The following is a 21,831-nucleotide window of genomic DNA, read 5'->3' on the forward strand; positions in this document are numbered from 1 at the left end:
GACACGAATATGCTTCACCAATGGCTGTAATCACTAAACGACGTCTCTACAAGATCCAACGCAAATATGTGGTTGAATGGATAGACTTGATTCCAAATCGAGGACAGCATTTCTACCACAGAGCATAACGCTATCAGCAACCCGTGTGTGCCTGTAGACTCAAGACTGCTTTTTACACAGGGTGACGGTAGCATAGTCGCTACGATCATGTTTTTAATAGTGCAGTCCTTACGTGAAATGTATGTTGTGGGCTGTGGTCAGCCTCAGATGTAGTTTCTCAATAGTGTTATAGTGTTCCTCAAAAAGAACATCATGTTTCCTCTGTAGATTCCCAGTTGCCCTACCTGACGAGTGTAATCCGACTACTGAAAAAAAAAAATTACTCGACATGCAAAGTGACTCTCATGATCAATTTAATTACTTAGCCTATAAATAGGTATCAATGACATGCCACCTGTTGGGTGGAGGAGATGGCTAGGGCACCACAAAATAATTCTTGACAGGTGTTTCTTTTTTCTTTTCTTGTTGTGGCGATATCTTTTAACGAAATTTCAATCTCCCACCTACACAGGGCGAGACAGGCCACCCGATTTGTTTCGTAAATGCTAGTAGGACATAGCATCACACTGCTAAAACGGGACCTGTCATAATGTAAAAAATAATTATGTTCTCTTGAATTATAGCTTCTTGTTGTTGAATGTAAAATGAATGTGTTTTTTCCCAACATGTGAGCCAATGCCGTGAATGATAGTCTGAAATGTTTATAATACACACATGCATGACAGTTTATTTACAGACGCTGAACGCGAGAAACGCTCTCAGGTCGTGTAATTTGTTCAACAAGCTGAAAGAAATTGCTTGATATGGATTTTTCCTTTGGATTTTAAAATATCACTTTTTCTTTACTCTGATGATGGTTTCGAGATAACAAGGACATTCTGCGGTGATCGGTAACTGTCGCAGCAAAATACTCAAAGTTTTCTTTTCCCGATTTTACGCAGGGTGGACATGTGTCTGCTGATCATTTGTGATCGGTGGCGGTACATTTCATTGGACGTCACAAAATAATGAGATGCGAATTGAATCCAGCAGTTGAACATAAAAACTATACGAATTTTGCTCAAAAAACTAAAATAAAACGGACTTTGCCTATTTTCTTGGAAAGAGAATACTTATCAGCGTGACTGTGTTTTCCAATTTTTGCTTTATTACAGGAGTCGCATTGATGTTAAATAGTCCAGCGCAGAACGGTGACCTGTTGCAGGTGAGTTCCCTAAGAGGTCACGTCTGTCGCTTTAGATAAACAACCCTCGGTTGGGATAGCACTCGTTTATCATGGTTTTGTTCTGAGGAATGCCAGCATCGCACTTAATGTGATGAAGCGACTGCGGTGTGAGGCTGCACTTGCTATAGGCGGGAGGGGCTTCCTGTTTTGGAAGCAGCTGACTTATGAAAAAGCCGTCTGGAGCTTTCTCCGGAGGGGCGGGGTTGTGCTGGTAAATTTCCCTTTTGTGCTAAGTGATGCTGCGTCAAGGCAGGCCGCGTGTCGTGAGTGACCACGAACGGTATCGGAATTCCTGGTGTGGCCAGCGGCCTTACAGGAGTGGCCGTTTGAAAAAGCCTGCATCCTTCCTGTAGGCGGATAGAGGGAGGCAGGGGGAGGGGGGAGAGAGGCGTGAGGGGAGGTGAGAGGGCCTCAGTTTTCAGCAGTTTATAATTGTTGATAGAGGAGAACTCACATGCATTGTGTAATTAGCCTGATCTTTATGATTAATTACATAATTAGGACCTATCTTTACTTCGCTTCCCCAAGCAAAATAAATAAAATACACTAACCTAACCTTCCTTTCCTGCATCTGGACAGTTTCCACGTGTTGGGGGTGCACTTGCGCCTTCCATCCAGTAGATCAGTGTTAGAGTCCCAGAAAGGGCATTGCTAATTTTAATTTCCCATCAATTCCAAGCGCCTCTGGTGGTATCATTGTGTTAGGAGAGTGCACTTGGGCTTTCCATCCAGGAGGACCAGGGTTCGAGTTCTGGAATGGGTACTGCCAATATTAATTTCACGCCAATTCGTAGGTGACGGTGCGGGGTGGGACGTCAGCACAGCCATGGGCCAAAGAAATTCCCGCCGAAATTCAAAATTCCCGCCAGTAGGATAGTTTGTGCGAGGGGGAGGGTGGAGAGGAGGGGAGATGGCTGGGGCAATGTGCAGCCTGAGAAAAACGCGTGATATCATCCGGAGGGGGGTGGGGGTGGGTGGGGGGAAGATGATGGGCATGGTCTCGAGGGGGGTGGGCGCAGTCACGGGGTGATTAATTGATCAATTTAATTAATTTGCATATAAAAAATGGACTCATAACCCCAACTCCCTACTACGCACAAACTGTCACTAATGCCATTTATGTTACACCCGACGTGTTTTCCGGTGGCAGATTCGATTGATTTGTCGCCTTGTAATAAAATGTTTGCTTTCTCAAATGAAAGCCACTTCCTTTCGACTGCTAATAGACCAGTTGTGGAGAATCAGCTGTCATTATAGGTTCCTTCCTTACACCTCGCTATTGCAAAGGTATGTTACACCACACACAAACAAAAATTTGCATAAAATGAAACAAAAAAAAGTGCACTAGGTTTCACCTGCTTGGCATTCCAACGCTGTAACCATCTAACCACGACGCCGTTGCTTTGTAAGTATGCTCTATATTGCGCGTTTTGTCCTCGGACAGTTCACTGTTTCTATTTTGCGTTTTTTTTTTATTTTTACAGTTCAGTATGCCTTCTTCTTGTTTTTCTGCTTCATCTGTGTTCAGTTTTTGATGGACTGTCCACTGGGCCCTCTTACGACTATATCTGTGGGGTGGGGGGGGGGAGGTGAAATGGGGAGTTTCCCTCGCAAGAAATCTATGGTCCAGTCATTTTCGGTGTGGTATTGAGTATAAAAACTTCTGGAAGTAAAAAAAAACTATTACTTTAACCAGATTGCCATGTTCCATGTTTTTCAGAATGAGATGTGGGTGAGACGAAAGTACGAATTGTGTTTCACATAACCGTCGTTCTCGGGACCCATTCTGGTCGGCATGGAGGAGATGATTCTGTCCAAGACACCTCATTACTTTCGAGCCCAGACTATGTTCTAAGATTCTACAACATGTAAATGCCATGGGCATTATAGGTTAATTTTGTGTATCGCTTCTGCTACCCGTATAGTACTCTGTTCGAAAGAGGAGCTAACTCAGAGGCAAATTCCGTACAGAATATGATTGGAACTCCAACGGGGCCTGGAGCTTCGTTAAATTTCCGTGGTTTCAGCTGTTTTTCATCGCCACTGACACTAATACGTGCGTGATTCAAATGGAAACCTGAATTATTTATTATTATGCAAGTAAGGTAACACAGAAAAATTACACGTACATAATTTTTCGATGTAGCCTTCATAACATGTAATGCGCGCATTCCACCGATTCGGAAATATATCGCTTCAGAAAGCATTAGGTTGTCAATGCATCTACTTCTGCATTGTGCTCTTCATCTATTCGTCGCTTCTGAAACGTTTGCCTCTTAGAATTTCTTTCAGCTGTCGGGTATATGAAAGTTACTCGGGACGAGATATGGTAAGTAAGTGGGTGTCCGATATTCAAATTTCATGTGCTGTCTTGTTGCTACGGGTCAACGGGTAGTATGAGGACGAGCATTGTCGAGTTGCAACAAAACATCTACAGCCCGAAATCCTCGTCGTTTGTTAATGATTGCAAGGCTTTCGCAGCAGATAAGAGTAAGAATTACTGGAGACTGTTAATCCCATGTAATCTTACACAATCCTCAAACATTACCCTTATTGTATTCTAAAATAGAGTAAGCTTAATTCTTCCTGTCGATGGTTGAGTGTGGAACGGTTTGGCTGTGGCAAAGAGTGTGGTATTATTTCTCACTCGATATTTTCATTTCAGGTTTGTGATAGTGTACCCAAGTTTCATCTCCTGCAGCAGTTCTGTCAAAAAATCCATTACCTTCGATCTGCAAACGAAGCAAAAGATCCTCACAGGCTTCAAAGCGATAATCTGTGAATTCCTCAGAAAACTGGCTTGTTATCGGTCTTGAAGACATTCATTGACTCGGAGCACATTTCGAATGTGTGCTGAACCAACACTAATATCTTAAACGGTGGCTACATTTACATCTACATGGATACTCTACAAATCACAATTAAGTGCCTAGCAGAGGGTTCGGCGAACCACCTTCAGAATTTTTATTATTCCCATCTCGTATATCGCGCGGAAGGAACGAACGCCTATATCTTTCCGTACGAGCTCTGATTTGCCTTATTTTATCATGGTGATCGTTTCTCCCTAAGTAGGTCGGTGTCAACAAAATATTTCTCATTCGGAAGAGAAAGTTGGTGATTTGAATTTCATGATAAGATTCCACCGCATCGAAAAACGCCTTTGTTTTAATGATGCCCACCCCCAATCCTGTATCATTTCAGCGTCACTCTTTTCCCTGTTTCGCGATAATACAAAACGCGCTGACCTTTGAACTTTCCGATGCACCCCGTCAGTCCTATTTGGTAAGGATCCCACAACGCGCAGCAGTATTTTAAAAGAGGACGGACAAGCTTAGTGTAGGTAGTCTCCTTAGTAGATCTGTTACATTTTCTAAGCGTCCTGCCAATAAAACACAGTCTTTGGTTAGCCTTCCCCACAACATTTTCTGTGTTCCTTCCAATTTAAGTTGTTCGTAATCGTAATACCTAGGTATTTAGTTGAATTTACGGCCTGTAGATTTGAGTGATTTATTGTGTAACGGAAGTTGAAAGGATTCCTTTTAGCACTCATGTGGATGACCTCACACTTTTCGTTATTTAGGGTCAATTGCCAACTTTCGCACCATATAGATATCTTTTCTAAATCGTTTTGCAATTTGTTTTGATCTTCTGATGACTTTATTAGTCGATAAACGACAGTGTCATTTGCAAACAGCTTAAGACGGCTGCTCAGATTACCTCCGAAATCGTTTATATAGATAAGGAACAGCATAGGGTCAATAACACTACCTTAGGGAACGCCAGGAATCTCTTCCCTTTTACTCGATGACTTTCCGTCAATTACTACCAACTTTGACCTCTCTGACAGGAAATCACGAATTCATTCACATAACTGAGACGATATTCCATGGGCACGCAATTTCATTACAAGCCGCTTGTGGGGTGCTATGTCAAATGCCTTCCGGAAATACAGAACTACGGAATCAATCTGAAATCCATTGTCAGTAGCACTCAACACTTCATGCGAGTAAAGAGCTAGCTGTGTTTCACAAAAACGATGTTTTCTAAATCCATGTTGACTGTGTGTCAATAGACCGATTTCTTCGGGGTAATTCATAATGTTCGAACACAATATATGTTCCAGAATTCTGCTGCAAGTCTACGTTAATGATATGGGCCTGTAATTTAGGGGATTACTCCTACTACCTATGTTTCGTGAAGGCATGTCGGAAAGGCTGTGCTTAGTAACTCTGCTTTGGCAGCACTGCCTTTGATAGTACACTACTGGCCATTAAAATTGCTACACCATGAAGATGACGTGCTACAGACGCGAAATTTAACCGACAGGAAGAAGATGCTGTGATATGCAAATGATTAGCTTTTCAGAGCATTCACCCAAGGTTGGCGACACCTACAATGTGCTGACATGAGGAAAGTTTCCAACCGATTTCTCATACACAAACAGCAGTGGACCGGCGTTGCCTGATGAAACGTTGTTGTGAAGCGTCGTGTAAGGAGGAGAAATGCATACCATCACGTTTCCGACTTTGATAAAGGTCGGATTGTAGCCTATCGCGATTGCGGCTTATCGTATCGCGACATTGCTGCTCGCGTTGGCCGAGATCCAATGACTGTTAGCAGAATATGGAATCGGTGGCTTCAGGAGGGTAATACGGAACGCCATGCTGGATCCCAACGGCCTCGTATCACTAGCAGTCGAGATGACAGGCTTCTTATCCGCATGGCTGTAACGGATCGTGCAACCACGTCTCGATCCCTGAGTCAGCAGATGGGGACGTTTGCAAGACAACAACCATCTGCACGAACACTTCGACAACGTTTGCAGCAGCATGGACTATCAGCTCGGAGACCATGGCTGCTGTTACCCTAGACGCTGCAACACAGACAGGAGCGCCTGCGATGGTGTACTCAACGACGAACCTGGGTGCACGAATGGCAAAACGTCCTTTTTTCGCATGAATCCACGTTCTGTTTACAGCATCATGATGGTCGCATCCGTGTTTGGCGACATCGCGGTGAATGCACATTGGAAGCGTGTATTCGTCATCGCCGTACTGGCTTATCACCCGAGGTGATGGTATGGGGTGCCACTGGTTACACGTCTCGGTCACCTCTTGTTCGCATTGTGGGCACTTTGAACAGTGGACGTTACATTTCAGATGTTACGACCCGTGGCTCTACCCTTCATTCGATCCCTGCGAAACCCTACATTTCAGGAGGATAATGCACGACCGCATGTTGCAGGTCCTGTACGGGACTTTCTGGATACAGAAAATGTTCGACTGCTGCCCTGGCCAGTACGTTCTCCAGATCTCTCACCAATTGAAAACGTCTGGTCAACGGTGGCCCAGCAACTGGCTCGTCACAATACGCCAGTCACTACTTTTGATGAATTGTGGTATCGTGTTGAAGATGCACGGGCAGCTGTACCTGTACACGCCATCCAAGGTCTGTTTGACTCAATGCCCAGACGTATCAAGGCCGTTATTACCGCCAGAGGTGGTTGTTCTGGGTACTGATTTCTCAGGATCTGTGCACCCAAATTGCGTGAAAATGTAGTCACATGTCAGTTCTAGTATAATATATTTGTCCAATGAATACCCGTTTATCATCTGCAATTCTTCTTGGTGTAACAATTTTAATGGCCAGTAGTGTATCTCCATTGCTATCGCTCAGAGAAGGCATTGGGTGTGTCTTGCGTAGTGTCTAGCATACTTCACATACGACCAGAATCTCTCTGTATTTTCTGCCAGCTTTCGAGACAAAGTTTCGTTGTGGAAACTATCATAAGAATCTCGCATTGAAGTCCGCTAAATTTCGAGCTTCTGTAAAAGATCGTCTATCTTGGGGATTTCGCGTATTTTTAAATTTGCTATATTTGTTTCGCTGTTTCTGCAACAGTGTTCGGACACGTTTTGCGCACCAAGGAGGATCAGCTCCGTCGTTTGTCAATTTATTTAGCATGAATCTCTCAATAGCTGGCGATACTATTTCTTTTAATTCAAATGGCTACTTTGTTTACAGAAATAAGCCTGTTTTCCTTCACAAGCTCTCGACTGCGTTAATTTTTTCGATCACGTCTCTGGGATGTTCTGGGCTCGAGTACGGGGCATCCTCTTTAGAAGTTACGCCTCTTGCGCTTGTCGCAGGAACATAAACGAATCAACATACTATGTTTTCACCCTTAGATACATTTCCACTGGTTTAACAGCTTCACTACTCAAAAAAAACGTGTCACATATCGCTACTCAAACGCAGTACCAGTCGACAATGGGGCGGTCATCTTTGCAATGACAGCTTTCTTTTCTGTGATGCAATAATTAGCTGCTAACAGTTAGTCATTTGCTGAAACGCAAGGATAACTTGTAACTGACAAATCTGCAGTAAACTTTACTTCGTTGCCCTTTTAAGGTCCCCATCTGGTTTCTCCGTCAGTCATGTTTTGCAGTGATGCAGGTGTTGAACTGGTTTAATACTCACTGATTTTCCTGTGGACAGGGACATTTGGTGATTTGGCGGTTAGAAAATTAGTTTGACTCTGAAAGTTCTGTGTTTAATCCTGGATAGGGGCGCAGATTTTTCCTCGCTCCAGTCCCTCCAGGGCGGTGTCAGATCCACTCAGCCTGATATCAAATGATTAGCGATGGTCTTTCCAGGGGGTAAAGGTGGCCGATGTGATGAGCCCGCCACCCTCTCCCTCCTAGTGCCGTAAAGAAGATAGGCTGGACCCTAAGTGGAATGAGGCCAACATCCCGGTCACGGGGTTGCGCGACAGACTTTACGTTCTTTATAGGGATGTTTGATAATGGAGCGTGTGTGTTGCAGGTGATTGCTATCCTGGAAGGAACCATCGAGTCGACAGACCAGCGCGTGCAGGCGCGCACGTCTTACCTGCTGAGTGAGGTACTGTGGGGGCGCTGCTTCGAGCAGGTGGTGCGCTTCAGCCCAGAGCGGCGCTGCTACATGACCGACTACCGCGCGCTGGGCGCCACGCGGCCCGTGGACACCCCCACCTCCTCTGCCTGCGACCAGGAGACCAACAGGACGCTCCCAGAAGGTACGGCCGACGCTCTTTACTTCTCTGGTTCGGGTCGCAATGTTTCACCACGTCAGCTATAGAAAATTACTTCAGTCACTGAACAAACTGAAAATTTCTCCTTACTGCCCGGTCGACTATCATGGACGTCCGTAGGAAACCATCCAAGAGTAGACAAGATTCTGAAATTTCCATTTCTGATAACTGATTTGGTGAGTTTGATAATGTGTCGTGCTCTAACTATTAAATTCGCCTGCAACTATAGAAAAGTATTAATTCAAACCTTTAATAGCTATACACTCAACATTTTACTTACAAGGTAAAACGCATTTCATTAGTCCTCAAAAAGATTCCAATATTTTAGAGGATCTAGTAAGCAACAAAGGAAGGAAAAAAGTTCCTATAAACAACGGTCGTATACTTCATATTTTCGAAGTAATCGTCCGCTACCACTATTATCGGTGATCACCATGTCTCTGTGCCACTCTTCGAATGTGCTCGACGTGACTGTCATCCATTGGAATGCAGCAGCGACCCTTTTGGAAACACGCATTCGTTGGAACACCGCTGGTCGTTGCCGGATTGCGTCCTAGACATTGAACACAAGTTCTCTGCTTCCATCTGCTTGCCCGTAGTAGAAAACCTTATCTGCCACCTCATGTGTTGAATTGGGACACGGAAACAGATTACAGTACTGCATTGTTGTGTTACAACAAGCAATACACCATATGAACACTAAGGGTACACCGGATGAATCTGACAGATACGCAACACAGTATGGTACGTCGTGGAATTGATTGCTTGATTTTAACAGGGAACCTAAAACAGCTTAGGTCTGACCTGCCACTGCCCGCACCAAAACTAGGTTTATTGTGCGGTATCGCTCCCTGTATATCTAGTAAAGCCAACCAGTGCTCTTAAATAGTGCGAGGAGTCCCTCTACCAGTTTTTTGTTCGGCAATTTCTTCAGGTCTAGTTGTCCCGAAGATTCTGTATCTTTTACTCTCCAATGCCATGCATTCGAAGATTAGGTGTGATGCAGTTTCTTCACCCTCAACACAGATCCTACATTTAGGGTCCTTTTCCGTTATACCCATTGTGTGTAGGTGTTTTTTGAAATTCCCATGGGGGGTATAAGTCTAGTCATGAGTTTGATCCCTTTTCTGTTCAATCCCAGGATTACAGAGCTTCTTTTAAAACGTGGCTTCGGCATCATTACCTTACCATGTTTTTGTTTACGGACCTTGGTCCAATATCCTACGTGCTGTTTCCTAAGCCAGTTCCGTAGTTCTAATTTGATCATAGCCTTGGCGATTGTCAGGACAGGTTCCGGTCCAATAAATGGAGTTGTTACCACCATCCTAGCCAATTTACCGGCTTGTTCATTGCCACAGATCCCTGAGTGGCCAGGGACCCACACTAGGTTCACCCTATTGCTTCCCCCGAGCTTCACAAGAGCCCTGTGGCAATCTGCAACAATCTTAGATCTTGTTGCAGGAGCTGCCAATGATTTCAGGGCTACCTGGCTGTCTGAATAGATGTAGATGCTGCGGTCATTGTAGCACCTATGCATGTTCTCCTCCACACATGCCCTGATTGCAGTAATTTCAGCTTGGAATACAGAGGCCAGTTTTCCTAGAGAAATGATGCTCTCCAGTCTTGGCTGAACCCCGTACACCCCTGCCCCAATGCCTTGGTCTGTTTTCGACCCATCGGTGAACCAAAAGATGTCCCCCGCACGGTGTCGATCTGTTTTCCTCACTGCTCCATACTTACAATTATTGTGTTGTAAGGCTTGTCGAAGCAGTTGGGAGTTATTATATAGTCAGCAGGCATTTCCCCAGCCATTCCTATATTTACCTCACTCACTGTTAGTGTGTGATTCTGGATATCCGAATGAGACCCAGTTTTTGCCAGTTTTAAGTCTGTGTGCCCCAGCTGCTGCCTCCATCTTGACCCAATGGTGAACTGGAGGCATATCCAGCATGGCTTCCATTCCAGCGGTTGGTGTGCTGCTAATTCCGCCCGTTATGGTTAAGCAGGCCAATCTCTGCACCTTAGCAAGCTCCTTAGCAGCAACCCGCTGTTCTACCTTCTTCCGCCACACTACAGCCCCATAGTAAATCCTATGTCTAACCGCTGTGGTGTACATCCAGTGCAGACCCGTGGGGTTCAAATGGTTCAAATGGCTCTGAGCACTATGGGACTTAACTTCTGTGGTCATGAGTCCCCTAGAACTTAGAACTACTTAAACCTAACTAACCTAAGGACATCACACACACATCCATGCCCGAGGCAGGATTCGAACCTGCGATCGTAGCGGTCGCGCGGTTCCAGACTGAAGCGACTAGAACCGCTCGGCCACATCGGCCGGCATACCCCTGGGGCACGTGGTGGAATACTGTACGTGTTTTTGTGTTGGATGTGTGCTTGATACCAATACAAACACTACGGGGACTGCTGGGCACAGCACTCTGGCAGTTTGCAGTAGGACAGGCACACTGCCTGACAGCGGAGCGGTGTGGGGCATTGTAGCGGGGGCCAGCGGGGCGCCCCCTGAACTCACCTTTGTGGATATGGTGTGGCTCAGCATCCTCGGAAAGAGAGGCGCGCTTAGGCTTGTACGCTTCTAATCTTCTGCATAGTAGTTGCCGTGAAGACGGAAGCCCAGGGCTCCCTCAGACCCCACAGGAAACAGCCAGGAAGGCGGTACATGTTCAGTCTGCAAGGCGGCACTCAGACGCCCACCAAGCAAGTGGAAGATGGAAGCCTGCAGTCAGTCGGTTTGACTCTTCGACAGAGGAAGGCCCAGTTGGTCCGCATCTTCTATCAGTCACGGCTGTGAACAACCGGTAGCAGCAACGTGGAGCGCTGAAGTCCAACCACGGGCAGCAGGTCGAAGTCTCGTAGCTGAAGTTTTCAGACAGGCAGCAAGCAGCACATCACGTTTCGGCAGCAGAGTTGACCTGCAACTGACGAGACTGTCGCTCCGTCGGTATCGGCGATACAGACGGAATGACCAGACACTGAAGATGAGATGTCTGAAACAGGGGTTTTTTAAAGCCACACATCACGTCATTGCAGCAGGTTAACCAGAAGTGTCAGCGGTCCTGTCTGCACCGTGATGTCTCAGCTGCGGGCGGGTTTCCCTGCCTCTGCATTTACAGTCAGTATTAGAACGCCTTGGGCTAGCGTAGCTCTTATGTTACACGTTATCACTCTGTATTGTGCTGCAGAGCTTGCGGAACGACATTCTGGATGCCGCAATACTGCACCGCTAGTACTTGCTATACCTCTGCTCGCTGTGTGGCAATGAGTTACGAACGTTGCCCTGCTTTTCGCGGACTGGCACTCTTCGCGTGCTCTAGGTCATGACTGTGACACGTAGAGTCACACTTGGTTCTTCTACTGTCCGTGTCGAGCAGTAGCTTCGAAAATTCATTAATGCACCTGGGAACTGCATTGCTGTGCAACAATATTATTATAATGAACATAGATACGAGCTTTTTGATTCAACCATTTGTAATTACATCCTCATATGTTAAAAACTTGCTTGTCCAAAGAGGTAGCAAACAAAGATAGAAAATATTTATAAAAGGTTATTCGTATACCAGTAGTGTTGAGTTTGTACCGAACGATAAGAATCTGAAATTCAAAAACGAAATCAGATCTATTAAGGAATTCCTGTTGGATATCAACCAACAAGAAAGGCCATCCTGTAATACTCCTCAGAGTGGAGATAACGGAAGCAAACTTTTAAAAACGCTTATTCAAGTTTGAACTGATCTACAAAGTTTTTTACCCGCAGAACTTAACATTTGATGATTTATCGCATTTTTTCCATGTTTTATTTTTTGAATTTTGAGTAGCATAATGAAGTTTGAATAAGATGTTTTAAAAGCTTTATTTTTTTTTACTTTTTTGGTTGAAATATAGCCCAGGGCAAGCATTCTACGAGATGAATATGAGAAACTCCAAAAAGAGCCCTCAACAAGCTCTCTGGAAACGACCCTAAACAGCCTGGAACTGAACCCAGCCCACCCTTGTCTGCCCAGTTTGACACGCTGCACATCACTGAAAACTGGGCTGTGTAATTCGTAGCTCTGACTGCATGTTGCGCTGTGCTGCATCCCGTACATCTTTTCGACCCTGAAATATTGCATTTTTTGTCTTCACTTCTAGCGGGAAGTTGTGATACCTCTTTTCTGTGGTCATAAACGAATTGTAGATGACCACAGCTGCACTGTAACATTTAGTTTTCCACCTCTAACAAGACAAACTTCGATAACGACGCTTCACCATGCGCGGTGAATTTTTTTGCAAGAAGAATCTTACGAAGGACATCAGGCCACTGAGTTCTAATGCGACTGAGGTGGACGGTGGGAGATGAAAGAGAAAAGTTCAAAGGAGTCACGAATAGACCGCTGGACACTTGTTCTGCTGCTCATTGCGTCCACGACGTTGTGGCTAAGAACTAAAACTATAATGCCGGTTGTCTCCCACCAACCGTCTTCATCACCCATAACTTTGTGTGACTTTTTTTTCTTCCTCAAAATTGAAATCAAATCAAAGTAGTGGAAACTGAATGCAGCTCGGGAAATGGAGCAGGTTCACATCTTGAAAAGAAGATTTACAGTTGCATTTAAAAATAGTTGCATCGATGAGCACTCTGAAGAGGACTACTTTTAAAGATGGTGGAACTAAATATATTGATAGTAAAATGTAAGGTTAGGATAACCACTTTCGAGAATATTTTACATAGCAGTCCGTATTGTCTAAACCATACTGAGTTTCTTTTTTCATTTGAAATCAAGGTCGTGTTCTGTATCATCAGTTTCATTAAAACACATCACTTAAATTATACATTCTCGTGAGATAACACTGCATAGTATTTATTTTGTGGGCGTGAAAAGATATTTCTAATAGCATTCGAACAGGAGCATTTTTTTAAGCATTCTTGTACACTGAACAGCAACAAAATTACAAATATTTGGTACATGACGAAACGAATTATGCGATTGATCAGTCTACACAAGTAGCATATAACAAATTTCTTAACTTTTCTGCAAATATCCAACATTTTAGTTTGTAATTATAGCTCTGCTTTTGATTCATATGTAAATCTTGCTAAGCGGAACTGCACATAAGGTGCCTTATGGAGATTACAAAAGTTGTAAATAGAACGCCAACAACTCGTGAATCAGTCTGTGTTTCACGCGAATTCCGTCGCTGATTATGACACATTTGACATACCAAATTCTGCTACGAAGACTCTGGATACAGCGGTTTTGCAGCGGGCAGCTGCCAACAGTCTTTTCATTTAACATTATCGCAATAACAAAAACTTGGCACTTCGGTTATAAATTAGCGAACAGTTTCGTAGAGGCGTTTCTTCACCACCACTAACTGCTACTAAGCCCGCCCGGTTAGCCGTGCGGTCTAACGCACGGTTTTCCGGATTGGAAAGGAGCGCCTGGTCCCCGGCACGAATCCGCCCGGCGGACTTGTGTCGAAGGTCTGGCGAACCAGCCAGCCAGTCTGTGGATGGTTTTCAAGCGGTTTTCCACCTGCCTCGGCGAATGTGGGCTGGTTCCCCTTATTCCGCATCAGCTACACTGTGTTGGCGATTGCTCCGCAAACAAGTTCTCCACGTACGCGTACACCACAATTACTCTACCACGCAGACGTAGGGGTTATACTCGTCTGGTGTGAGAAGTTCCGTGTGGGGGTCCACCGAGGGCCGAACCGCACAATAACCCTGAACGAGTGGTTCGGTGTGGGGCGGCGGAGGGGTGAAGCGGATTGCGGTAGTCGTCGTGGGGTTGTGGAGCACTGCAGCTGCGGTGGGGACGGAGCCTCTCCGTCGTTTCTAGGCTCCCGGTTAACATACAATACAATACAACTGCTACTACATCATCTTCCCATAACCTGATATTTATGTTATTATTGCCGAATAGAAAGATCGAATATTCCAGTTAGTCATTTTTCGCATATGCCATCAAGTCAGAAAGTAGTATGTCGTAGTTTTATAAGAACATTGCGGAGTTACCGATTAACCTTAGCTAAGAGCTGGAATACGAACAAAGAAACCATTTACTTGCGGTTGGATGCATATTTGGACATCAGTTTGGATGTCGTGCTCTTCCTTAAACGTCAGATCAAAGGGTGCTGTGCCAGCAATTTCTGTAAAGGGGTTGCAGCTATTAATAAGGAAAATAAGTGTAATACGGAAAGAAATAAGTGACGATAAAGTGGAGAAAGTTTCTTCAGAAGCCCGCAGAAATCAGTGCTGAGACGGAGACAACAGTACAACAGTTGTCGACGCCCACGCAACCGGTGAATCTTGAACAAACTGAAACTGCTGCACCAACTTCAACGGAAATGGCAGGAATTTTGCGACTGCTTTATGGCCAGGATTGTACGATGGTTTTTCTAGAACGACACTGAGAGACAAATGGTTCAAATGGCTCTGAACACTACGGGACTTAACTTCTGAGGTCATCAGTCCCCTAGAACTTAGAACTACTTAAACCTAACTAACCTAAGGACATCACACACATCCATGCCCGAGGCAGGATTCGAACCTGCGACTCTAGCGGTCGCGCGGTTCCGGACTGTACCGCCTAGGACCGCTCGGCCACTCCGGCCGGCACTGAGAGACAAAACGGCTTTCCATTTTCCAAGGGAAATACAGTGGAACATTATCCAGACATTTAGGTGCAACTGTCCCTGGTAGCAGCTGGGTCGTACGTGAAACCCGGAAAGTACAACTGTTATACGTCTCTTCTAGATAACATTTATTTGTCCCGTTTCCCTTCACTGAGTGAACTTGCACAAGAGAAGTGTACGTAGATAAGAAGAGAAAACGATTAACTCTACTGTACAGGTTTTGGGAAAAGGAACTTGGCTGATTTTTTATAAACCCATCGATAACATCATGTCTGACCGAGTTTGCTGAAGTGAGACTGGAAGTTTTTCGTATTACACACGCAATTCGGATTGAGTATCGTTGAAGATCTAGTCTCATACAATTGTCTAAGATTTTATTATCAATATCTGTTATCAGAAAGAACAGTAGTTGCATATTTTCTAAGAACAATAGATTTTCTCACGAAGGTACTACAGACACTAGCTGCGAGTGAGCATTGATTTAAATTAATGTGGAAAGTCGAAAATATGTGCCGAACTGGGATTCGAACCCCAGTCTAGGCAGATGCGCCGACCACTGCGCTGCCCAGACACAATGGTCATCGCCACTGCACGAACTACCCTAGCACGCCTCCCACCAAACCAAATTTTCAACTTATGCAGCCGCGGGGTTTGAGGCGCTATGTCACGGATTGCGCGGCCTCTCCCGCCGGAGGTTCGAGTCCTCCCTCGGGCATGGGTTTGTCTAGTGTTCTTAGCATAAGTTAGTTTAAATAGTGTGTAAGTCTAGGGACCGATGACTTCAGCAGATTGGTCCCTTAGGAATTCATAAGCATTTGAACATTTTTTCAACTTATCCACACACCCTTGCCCATTATCCTCATTATTCGTGGCATGCCGCCGATTCCTATAAGAGTTCGAGCCTAATGTGCATCTGCAGTAAGAGATCATTGGTCGACCTGTCTTAGCTGTTTGTATGTGTGAGGTGTCTGCTCTTTCGGACATGTCCGATAGAATAGGCACCACATATAAATAAGTTTTCTTTTTATACGTTAATTACTTTCACCGTGTTTGTGTCACTAATAAACTATGAGAAACAGCTGGTCTTACTCTGATGTTTCAGGAGAGATCAAAGAGTCACGTCACTCCGCTGGTGATGGCCACATCATCGTTGGACACGAGCTGAAAGCTGCCTGAGTGCAGCCAGCCCTTCCCTCGATGTCAAGTGCTTCACTTGCCAGACAGGTGCAACGACGTCCGTCGTCAAACGACTGGAGGAGTTGCAGTAGCGAAACGTTGCTGGTGTGTTAGTACATTTCGGGATTATGATAGTACTAATAGTTGGAAGTGGACGGCAACTCATGTTGGGATATTTAACGTGGTGAACTGCACTGTAGAGACTGTTTTCTGCAAGTCGTTTCCGCGGGCAAATAAAGCTCATGAAACGCAGTAATTTTTTTGGATTGCAATTATTAACAGATTGTTTGTTTTGAAGAGTGATGAAACGTGTGTTTCTTTTAAGTGTGACGGTATGCTGATGTCTTTTACATTCAGTTCGCCGCATCTTATGGAACCCTGTGTGACTCCAAACTTAAAGTGTCAAAGACGCTCCTCTTACAAAAATTACAGCAATACAAGTAGTGTTAGTGCTGCAAAAGTGGTTAAGCAAAATGAGAACAGCTTTGACATGAGAAATGTATTGTTGTCTCTGTATTCCATATAGACTGTAGTTTCAATAGTTAAGGCTTTCTTTTAAATGGTACTTGTATTACTGTCCATGTTTAACACCTCTTGTAGTTGTCTCATCAAATATTGTTCATATCTTACTTCGTTCATTCATTTCATGCTAACTGCTACATAGCCACTCTTTTGAATATAATGTTAATGTTAAAATGCACTACTACCACACTCTCAAAGATTACATTTACTGTACGTTCCCTCAAACACCCCCACTTTCCTGCATTTATTTATTTCTGTTTATATTATTGATATTGCTTAAGTTCCTTATGTAACCTGTAGCTACATTGATAATTGTGTCTTCTTTTAATTGGTTTGTGTATCACTCTCCATGTTTTATGCCTCCTGATGTAGTCTTTCAAGTACTAATTTTATTTTATTTTATTGGTTTTGTTTATTAATAGAACCCTTTTATGTAGGCATGCTGTTCCTATTTTGTGTTAAAGTTTTTCCTGTCTACTGCATTTTTATTTATTTACTGTTCAATTTTTCACTTTTTGATTGCATAACCACCACTCTGTCAAAGATGTTACTTACTGTATGTTTCTGCTTCAGACTAGACGTGTTACTTCTCTTCCAATGTTGTTTGCAAACATTGTAACTTCTTTGGGAACAATACTCAGTAAATGTCTGAAGACAGCCTCGTAAGACGAAAACCAGTTAACAAAATAAAAGTAATATTGTAAAACAAAAGTGACATTCATGATTATAACAGCTATCTTTGGCACAGAAAGAGGTAACATATGCTGCTGTAAAACTTATTAATTAATTACCAGATGAAATAAAATGTCTGACAGACAGCAGTAAAAGTTTCAAAAATAAATTGAAATCGTACCTCTTGACAACTCCTTCTATACCATAGATGAATTCTTGAATAGAAACAAATAAATCTATAGGCGTAATATATTCATTTTTGCCATTTAAGAGAATGGGGTAAGTAATAAAAATTTTAAGCTGTAAAAAAAAAAAACGAACCAAGATTCATGAATGCTTTTCTTAAGCAATTGACACATTCCACATCATAAAGATTACCATGAGACAAGTAACTAATTAATTAACTAACTAACTATGGTGCATATCGGATGAATCCATCAATTTAAGAGGGCATCTGAAGCCTTGCCTCAATTACCAAAAGCTTCCTCGAATAGGGGGCAGTAAAGTGATACGGCAGAAAGGTAAGACACAAAGTAATGAATGAATTGCTCCTATGTTTACTCCAGATTCTCTGTACACCATAAGGATACGGGGTGGTCTAGCAAACTGACTGATGATTTCCTGTTCCTCCAGGGCTCAGACCAGATCCGATCCAGGGCCAATTTTCTGAGGACAGCAGATGGCAACGTTGCATTAGGCCACCAACTAACGGGGAAAAGGAATTGTTAGTGCAAGAACCATCGTTATAGTGACGTTCTCGGGTCTGTTTAGCAACTATGGGATGGAGTGGTCCCTTAGGGTATGTCCATTGAAGAGCCACATGCTTTTTGCCCAGCAATCAGCTGTGATATTATCTAACCATCAATGGACGTCCAAGACGTACTTCAGTATCTTGACATCAAAAAGCGAAACATGGCAGTTGGATGTTACTTTTGAGAAGTTACATCTCATGATTCCAGACAAATCATGGCAAAGGACACTCAAGTGCAATATCAGATATTATGGTGCTTCTTCAAATGCCTTAAGATGTAACTCCAACAGACTTCATAACTTCTACCATGAGTCCAGCGTTGGCAGAAGTGAGGTTGTATAGCTGTAGGGAGAGGGGGAGGATTTTGAAAACAATCTTTATTATGGCTGATGTGGAAGACTTGGGAAACGTAAATTCACTTCTGCGTAAGGTACATACCAATGTAGAGGATAATAATTGAGCTTTACACCATGCACTTATTAAACCTCAAGAAGGATGTAGTAAATAGCACTCAGCATCTGCATGCTTTGGCAGTACTGTGACAATGTATGATCGTGGTATCATGTGAACAACGAAGGATCAGCCAGCACCAGTCATGCTTTGGACATAACATTCTCCTGACATTCAGTAGACCAAGACTTCGCAGTTGTCAGGGCCTACCTTGGCATTATTGACACCCAGTTGGTCGTCAGGAGGCTTTTCAGACTCTTTCAGATAGTCTCACTGATGGCTAAATTGAGGCTACTGAGCTGCATGAAACGCTCAAACATGGTAGTTGTGGGCACCCGACCCCAGTCCTCTTACCCTTAGGACAGTTTCTCAAGGGACTGTAGTAAATTTAGGAAGGTTTAGCGGCACCTCTGGAATCGCTAGTGTCACTAGACGATGGGTCCTCACACCTGTATTACCATATGGCCGATTTTGACACAACCCAGGACGAAATTCTGCTACAGGTTTGGGTCCAGATACCTATGTCATGCAAAGAACTTCTTTTCGAGTGCTATCTCAGTCTCTCCTATCTGGTAACATGGGAACTCTGAAGAAGTTGATACGATTAAAGATACATGATGTACTACTAGTCGTACCCAACCAGAAGTCCCATATGCTTCTTTCTGCCTCAGAACTGCTGCAGCGTCAGGCTGAGTCACAGCATCCTCTAAAAGCTGATGCCTACAGTGTCATTGTCTTGCGAACTCGACCTCTTCCATGCAGAGAAACCTATATACACTCCTGGAAATTGAAATAAGAACACTGTGAATTCATTGTCCCAGGAAGGGGAAACTTTATTGACACATTCCTGGGGTCAGATACATCACATGATCACACTGACAGAACCACAGGCACATAGACACAGGCAACAGAGCATGCACAATGTCGGCACCAGTACAGTGTATATCCACCTTTCGCAGCAATGCAGGCTGCTATTCTCCCATGGAGACGATCGTAGAGATGCTGGATGTAGTCCTGTGGAACGGCTTGCCATGCCATTTCCACCTGGCGCCTCAGTTGGACCAGCGTTCGTGCTGGACGTGCAGACCGCGTGAGACGACGCTTCATCCAGTCCCAAACATGCTCAATGGGGGACAGATCCGGAGATCTTGCTGGCCAGGGTAGTTGACTTACACCTTCTAGAGCACGTTGGGTGGCACGGGATACATGCGGACGTGCATTGTCCTGTTGGAACAGCAAGTTCCCTTGCCGGTCTAGGAATGGTAGAACGATGGGTTCGATGACGGTTTGGATGTACCGTGCACTATTCAGTGTCCCCTCGACGATCACCAGTGGTGTACGGCCAGTGTAGGAGATCGCTCCCCACACCATGATGCCGGGTGTTGGCCCTGTGTGCCTCGGTCGTATGCAGTCCTGATTGTGGCGCTCACCTGCACGGCGCCAAACACGCATACGACCATCATTGGCACCAAGGCAGAAGCGACTGTCATCGCTGAAGACGACACATCTCCATTCGTCCCTCCATTCACGCCTGTCGCGACACCACTGGAGGCGGGCTGCACGATGTTGGGGCGTGAGCGGAAGACGGCCTAACGGTGTGCGGGACCGTAGCCCAGCTTCATGGAGACGGTTGCGAATGGTCCTCGCCGATACCCCAGGAGCAACAGTGTCCCTAATTTGCTGGGAAGTGGCGGTGCGATCCCCTACGGCACTGCGTAGGATCCTACGGTCTTGACGTGCATCCGTGCGTCGCTGCGGTCCGGTCCCAGGTCGACGGGCACGTGCACCTTCCGCCGACCACTGGCGACAACATCGATGTACTGTGGAGACCTCACGCCCCACGTGTTGAGCAATTCGGCGGTACGTCCACCCGGCCTCCCGCATGCCCACTATACGCCCTCGCTCAAAGTCCGTCAACTGCACATACGGTTCACGTCCACGCTGTCGCGGCATGCTACCAGTGTTAAAGACTGCGATGGAGCTCCGTATGCCACGGCAAACTGGCTGACACTGACGGCGGCGGTGCACAAATGCTGCGCAGCTAGCGCCATTCGACGGCCAACACCGCGATTCCTGGTGTGTCCGCTGTGCCGTGCGTGTGATCATTGCTTGTACAGCCCTCTTGCAGTGTCCGGAGCAAGTATGGTGGGTCTGACACACCGGTGTCAATGTGTTCTTTTTTCCATTTCCAGGAGTGTATTAGTCGCTTCAGGAAATGATTATAACTAAAACTGATGAAATGGCCTAGCTGTATAGGACTACTTTTGCGCGCAGTTAGGCCATGGCAGTGTTCTGAGGTGAGGGAATAGACCACTGGTTGCTTAGACAAACAGCATCAAAGTCAAAACATTTTGTTAACACTCCTTTGACTACACTCATAATATCTCGATGGATGTGGCAGCCACACTGCCATTGCAGCATGTGACGAAGATGGTGCATGGTGACAGCGATCTGACAGTCACGTTGGCGACCAAGAATGCTGACTCAATAAGCAGCGTGTGGCGCCTTGGCTCTCACATCCACATGGAAGGGTCAGCAGCAGTGCTGCCCTTGTCTGGCTCTGCTGTCCTTCAGGGCAGTTCTCTGGTCGCTGCTGGAGTGGGCAAGGTATGGAGAAGTACCAAGGAGAAGGACTTGGCCCTAGTAGATGGTGCAGCAGTGGATTCCCAAACTTGTAGTGGCTGCGTGTCGACCCATATCACCTCGTATCCTGGTGTAGTCATCTCGTCCCATAGGCTCTGATAGACTGCTGATCCCTCTGCTTAAATTAATGGTTATTTATACTGATTCATGGCCCCCTTATCGTGCCAACGTATTTTTTCCAGTTGTACTCGGAACAACAAATCCTTGAATTTAGACAACATTTTCCATGGAGCACAATGGTCTGCTGCAATACACAGGTTATTATGACTGGTTTCGGCTTATGTTAAACCCATCCTCAGATCTTTTCGGTCCCCTATGGTCAGTGCTGGTGGCTCCTCGGTTTTTCATGCGACACCATCATCGTACTGTGACAGTGTACAATCGCGGTATCATGTGAAAAACCGGGTAGCCGCCAACACCAGCCATTGGGGGGTCAAAAATATCTGAGGACAGCTTTAACATAACTCGAAATCACTAATAATAATAAACAAATATTAGTGCGATCTCTACTGTTGCTTTAACCAAAACGAATTCATGGCCTGGTGGTGTGGAATCAGTTTGAGTTATTCTGCAAGAGTTCCATTTTACCATTGTGTTGCATTATTGTGATGCTTTTCCTAGCCTGCC

The 21,831-nt window shown here is 44.9% G+C and overlaps 1 protein-coding gene across 2 annotated transcripts in view; it reads left to right on the top strand.

The window, feature by feature from the left end:
* The window catches only part of LOC124625433 (ATP-sensitive inward rectifier potassium channel 8-like), a 137,839-nt gene extending 120,778 nt beyond the window's left edge, over window positions 1–17,061 (top strand). For both annotated transcript variants that reach the window (XM_047149170.1, XM_047149171.1), the window contains exons 6-7: window positions 8,111–8,342; window positions 16,093–17,061. In XM_047149170.1, the coding sequence (XP_047005126.1) occupies window positions 8,111–8,342; window positions 16,093–16,166 (306 nt within the window). In that variant the 3' untranslated portion in view covers window positions 16,167–17,061. The remainder of the gene's footprint in view (window positions 1–8,110; window positions 8,343–16,092) is intronic.
* The last annotated feature ends 4,770 nt before the right edge of the window (window positions 17,062–21,831 follow it).

The sequence above is a fragment of the Schistocerca americana genome, chromosome 1 (genome assembly GCF_021461395.2).
Source record: "Schistocerca americana isolate TAMUIC-IGC-003095 chromosome 1, iqSchAmer2.1, whole genome shotgun sequence".
NCBI lineage: Eukaryota > Metazoa > Arthropoda > Insecta > Orthoptera > Acrididae > Schistocerca > Schistocerca americana.